This window comes from Eimeria necatrix, genomic scaffold (assembly GCF_000499385.1).
Source record: "Eimeria necatrix Houghton genomic scaffold, Enh_scaff1118, whole genome shotgun sequence".
NCBI lineage: Eukaryota > Apicomplexa > Conoidasida > Eucoccidiorida > Eimeriidae > Eimeria > Eimeria necatrix.
Window position 1 is genome coordinate 2501 of NW_013651907.1, and position 5000 is coordinate 7500.

Genomic DNA, 5000 nt, shown 5'->3' on the forward strand with positions numbered 1-5000 from the left:
TAGTTATTATTTATTATTATTTATTATTTATTATTTACTATTTACTATTTATTATTTATTATTTATTATTCATTATTCACTATTTATTATTTATTATTCAGTATTTATTATTTATTATTCATTATTTATTATTACCTCTTATTTATTATTCATCGTTTACTATTTATTATTTATTATTTCTTATTTATTATTCATTATTTATTTATTTACTATTCATTCACTGTTTTTTTATTATTCATTTACTACTTATTATTTGTTATTTATATATTATTTACCATTCATGTGTTATTTTTTTGTAATTTGGTATTTACTTGTAGCATTTAAAATTTATTTATTTATTTATTTATATTTATTTATTTATTTGTTTTCGCTGATTGAAGTTTGATTGGCTTTTTATTTGTTTGATAAGTTGTTTGGCATTTATTTACTTCATTTATTTTATTTATTTATTTTATTTTATTATTTTAATTAATTTAATTTATTTATTGTTTGACTTTTTATTATTTAGTTCGATTTTTTGTTTTGATTTACTTGTTTTGTTTTTAAATTTATTTATTTTGTTTTACTTCCTTGCGAGTGACCCCTGAAAGAAATTTGCTGCTGCAGTTGCTGCTGTTGCTGCTCTTCTGCTGCTGCTGCTGCTCACCTCCATTGCTGCTGCTGCTGCGGCCGTTCCCGCTGCAGCTCACCTGCTGTTGCTGCTGCCGCTGCTTCTGCAGCTGCTGCCGCTGCTGCTCACCTGCTGCTGCTGCTGCTGCTGCTGCAGTTGCCGCCGCTGCTGCTCACCTGCCATTGCTGCTACTGCTGCAGTTGTTGCCGCTGCTGCTCACCTGCTGCTGCTGCAGTTGCTGCCGCTGCTGCTCATCTGCCATTGCTGCTGCTGCTGCAGTTGTTGCCGCTGCTGCCCACCTGCTGCTGCTGCTGCTGCTGCTGCTGCTGCGGCCATTTCCGCCGCCCTTCACCTGGCGTCGCTGCTGCTGCTGCTGCGCCGCCGCTGCCCAGCCGCCCCCGCTGCTGCTGCTGCTGCTGCTGCGCCGCCGCTGCCCACGCGCCCCCGCTGCTGCTGCTGCTGCTGCTGCTGCTGCTGCTGCTGCTGCTGCAGTGGAGCAGCAGTGCGACGGCGACCCGGACTTCTGGAGTGTGCCATTTCCAAATCCTGAAGAGTCTGGAGCTTTAAAACTTGCAATTGAAAAAGCAGAAAAAGAAAACGCCACTCTCATTCTCGCCAACGACCCCGACGCAGACAGACTCGCCGTCGCCGAAAAAGTCGAGTCCGCAAACCCTAAACCCTAAACCCTAAACCCTAAACCCTAAACCCTAAACCCTAAACCTGCGCGCGCCCCGCAGCCCCAGCCAACAACCCGCAGGCGAACTCACACCCCCCTCTTCCAGCTCTAGGGTCCAGGGTCCAGGGTCTAGGGCCTAGGGCCTAGGGTTTAGGGTTTAGGGTTTAGGGTTTAGGGTTTAGGGTTTAGGGTTTGGGCTGCAGCGGGAAGTGGTACCAGTTCACTGGGGACGAACTGGGGGTGCTGCTGGCCGCCTATTTGATGGATTTGCGTTCGGCCCAAAACATAAAAAAAGAAAAACAACTTTTTGTTGCTTCTGTTGTTTCTTCCAAGATGCTCAAGGCCATGGCGGAGGTGAGCAGCAGCAGCAGCAGCAGCAGCAGCAGCAGCAGCAGCGGTGTTTCTAGGTGCAGCAGCAGCAGCAGCAGCAGGGTTTCAGTTGTAGCAGCAGCAGTAGCAGCTGCAGCGTTTCTAGCGGTAGCAGCAGCAGTAGCATTTCTAGGAGCAGCAGCAACAGCAGCAGTAGCATTTCGAGCAGCAGCAGCAGCAGCAGCAGCAGCAGCAGCAGCAGCAGAAGCAGCTTTCTTTGCACAAAGGAAGCGGCCTGAGAGCGCCTTCAGCGACGCAGCAGCAAAAAACACCCACGAAGCCTCTGCCTTTGCTGCTGCTGCTGCTGCTGCGTTTCCTGCTGCTGCTGCTGCTGCTGCTGCTGCTGCTGCTGCTGCTGCTGCTGCTGCAGGCGAACGGGTGCGTGTACGCGGAAGCGGAGACGGGGTTCAAGTGGCTGGAGAACAAAGCCATGGAAGTGGAAGCAGCAAAAGGAGTTACTTCAGTTTTGGTTTATGAAGAAGCTTTGGGTTATGGAGTGAGTGGTTTAGTTCGAGACAAAGACGGAGTTGCTGCTGCTGCAGCAGCAGCAGCAGCAGCGCAGCAGCTGCGCGCGCGCGGCAGCAGCCTCAGCTGCTGCCTCGCCGCGCTGCGGCAGCAGTACGGCGGCTTCTACACCTGCAACGGCTACTGCAGCATGCAGCAGCAGCAGCAGCAGCAAGTGCTGCAGTGGCTGCTGCAGCAGCAAAAAAGCGGAGCAGCAGAACTCGCGGGAGAGCCCCTGGCTGCAGCGCCGGGGTGTACAGACACCCCGGGGTGTACAGACACCCCAGCGACCGCCCCGAGGTGTACAGACACCCCAGCGACGGCGCCGAGGTGTACAGACACCCCAAAACCCCGCGACAAACCCTCGCCACTTCCCAGTCTTCTCACTTTTGTTTTTTTAAATGGAATTTCCATTTCTTTTCGGCCCAGCGGCACTGAGCCCAAGCTCAAGTACTACGCGGAAATCCGAAGCCACGAAAACCCCCAAACCGCCAAACAAAAACTCCAAACCCTCGTCGACAAAGTCCTGCAGGCCCTCCCCAAACCCTAAACCCTAAACCCTAAACCCTAAACCCTAAACCCTAGCCCTGCGCGCAAGCCCCAACGCAAACCCGGGCCCCGGGAAAGCCCCAAACCGCCACACAAAAACTCCAAACCCTCGCTGATCAAGGCCTCCCCTAAACCCTAAACCCTAAACCCTAGAAACCCTAAACCCTAAACCCTCAAAGAAAGACCCTGGAGGTGGTCTACGCCTCCTTCGACAGCCAAAACCCGCAGAGGAGTTCAGCTGCCTCTAGGGTTTAGGGTTTAGGGTTTAGGGTTTAGGGTTTGGGGTTTGGGGCCGGGAGTTTGTTCAGGGTTGGGGGCCTGCCCTGGCCTCGCGGTGTACAGACACCTCAGCTTTTTCGAACCTGCTTTGTTCATTTATTTATTTTTCATTTTTAATTTGAAGTTTATTTATTTTTGTTTTTATTTTTATTTTTGTCTTTAGTTTTTATTTCTTTAATTCGAAGAAGCTTTTATTTGAGACCCCAAAGAGAGACAAAAGCGAAAAAGACAAAAAAGAAAATAAACAAAAAAAGAAAATAAAATTAAAAAAAAATAAAATAAAATAAAAGATAAAAGAAATAATAAAAAGATAAATTCGAAGGAGCCAGTAAAGAGAGAAGCAGGAAAAGAAAAAATAAAAAATAAAAAAGAGAAAACAAATGTAGTAAACCCTAAACCCTAAACCCTAAACCCTAAACCCTAAAAGAGCGACAAAAGACAGCTCGAGGTCTGCACTGCGCTGAGTTTTGTTTTGAACTTTAATTAAAACTTTAATTCCAATCCAAACTTTTAATTTATTTATAACTGGGGGGCCCCCGGGGGGCCCCCCGGGGCTGCGAATGGGGGGGCCCCCGAGGCAAAGGGGGGGGGGGCCCCCTAGGGGTACAGTGCTGGGGGGGCCCCCCCTCGAGGGTACTGGGGGGCCCCCCCCTGTGGCTGGGGGGCCCCCCCCTGTGGCTGGGGGGCCCCCGGGGGCCCTCTGGAGGGTACTGCAGCCGGGGGCCCCCGTGGGGGGGCCCCCTTCGGGGGGCCCCCCTGTGGCTGCTGCTGCTGCTGTAGCTGTCGGCGTAGGGCGGGTAGGCTGCTGCGTCGGCCCAGCCTGCTGCTGCTGCTGCTGCTGCTGGAGCAGCAGCAGCAGCAGCAGCAGCAGCAGCAAACCGCCGCTTCGAGTGCTGGTAGCTGCGGCTGGGGAAAGCAACTGAAGGAGACAAAGGGGGAGAGTTGCTGCTGTTGCTGCTGATGTCGCTGACGCTGCCTTGGCCCTTGCTGCTGCTGCTGCTGCTGCTGCTGCTGCGGCTGCTGCTGCCGCGGCGGCGGCCCCTCTCCCACTCATCTCTGTATCTGTCCCGCTGCAGGCCTCGAGTGCTGCTGCTGCTGCTGCTGCTGCTGCTGCTGCTGCTGCTGCTCCTGCTGCTGTCCGCCTTCTTGCTTCTGCTGCCGTGCTGCTTGTGCCTGCGGCTCATCCTGCTGCTGCGGCGGCTGCTGCTGCTGCGGCTGCTGCTGCTGCTGCTGCGGGCGGCCTGCCTCCTGGGGGTGTGGCGGTGTCTGTCTCTCCTTGCTGCTGCTGCTGCTGACCGGTGGCGTCTGCTGCTGCTGCTCCTGCTGCTGCTCCTGCTGCTGCTCCTGCTGCTGCCACCTCGCCGGGACTTCGTCTTGTGGCCAGCTGGCAGCTCTCTGCTGCTTCTCCTGCTGCACTTGCTGCTGCTGCTGTTGCTGCGGCTGCGGCGCCGCCGGCCGCTGCTGCTCGTCCTACCAGACACACACACACCGCGTCCTGCTGCTGCTGCTGCTGCTGCTGCTGCTGCTGCTGCTGCGTCTGCAGGGGCCATGCTGCGCTGGCTGGCTGCCTCTCCGCGGAGGCGGCGGTCGGCATAAGTGTAAGGGGGCGCATTGCTGCTGCTGCTGCTGCTGCTGCTGCTGCTGCTGCGCCTGTTGCTGCCATTGTCCCTGTGGCTGGCGCTGTGGCTGCTGCTGCTGTGGCTGCTGCTGCTGTGGCTGCTGCTGCTGTGGCTGCTGCTGCTGTGGCTGCTGCCGCTGTGGCTGCTGCTGCTGTGGCTGCTGCTGCTGTGGCTGCTGCTGCTGTGGCTGCTGCTGCCGCGAGGTGAGTGCCTCTTATTGCTGCTGCCTTCCCTGCAGCCTCTGGTGTTCCTCGATCTGTAGCTGCTGCAGCTGCTCCTGCTGCTGCTTCTGCTGCTGCTGCGGCGGCGGCGCGGGCCCTGCTGCTGCTTGTGCTGCAGCAGCTGCTCTGGCTGCTTCTCAAACTTGCTGCTGCTGCTGCTGCTGCTGCTGCTG

The 5000-nt window shown here is 53.8% G+C and overlaps 2 protein-coding genes across 2 annotated transcripts in view; one reads left to right on the top strand and one right to left on the bottom strand.

The window, feature by feature from the left end:
- Positions 1–2709, top strand: part of ENH_00004150 (phosphoglucomutase, putative) — a gene marked incomplete at both ends in the record, with an annotated part of 4974 nt that extends 2265 nt beyond the window's left edge. The window contains 4 exons of the mRNA XM_013578383.1: positions 1103–1271; positions 1490–1640; positions 2026–2459; positions 2589–2709. Coding sequence (XP_013433837.1) covers positions 1103–1271; positions 1490–1640; positions 2026–2459; positions 2589–2709 — 875 coding nt within the window. The remainder of the gene's footprint in view (positions 1–1102; positions 1272–1489; positions 1641–2025; positions 2460–2588) is intronic.
- A 793-nt stretch (positions 2710–3502) lies between these two features.
- The window catches only part of ENH_00004160 (hypothetical protein), a gene marked incomplete at both ends in the record, with an annotated part of 3390 nt that continues 1892 nt past the window's right edge, over positions 3503–5000 (bottom strand). Inside the window, one exon of the mRNA XM_013578384.1 lies at positions 3503–5000. This exon is cut by the window's right edge and continues 1006 nt beyond it. Within this exon, the coding sequence (XP_013433838.1) occupies positions 3503–5000 (1498 nt within the window).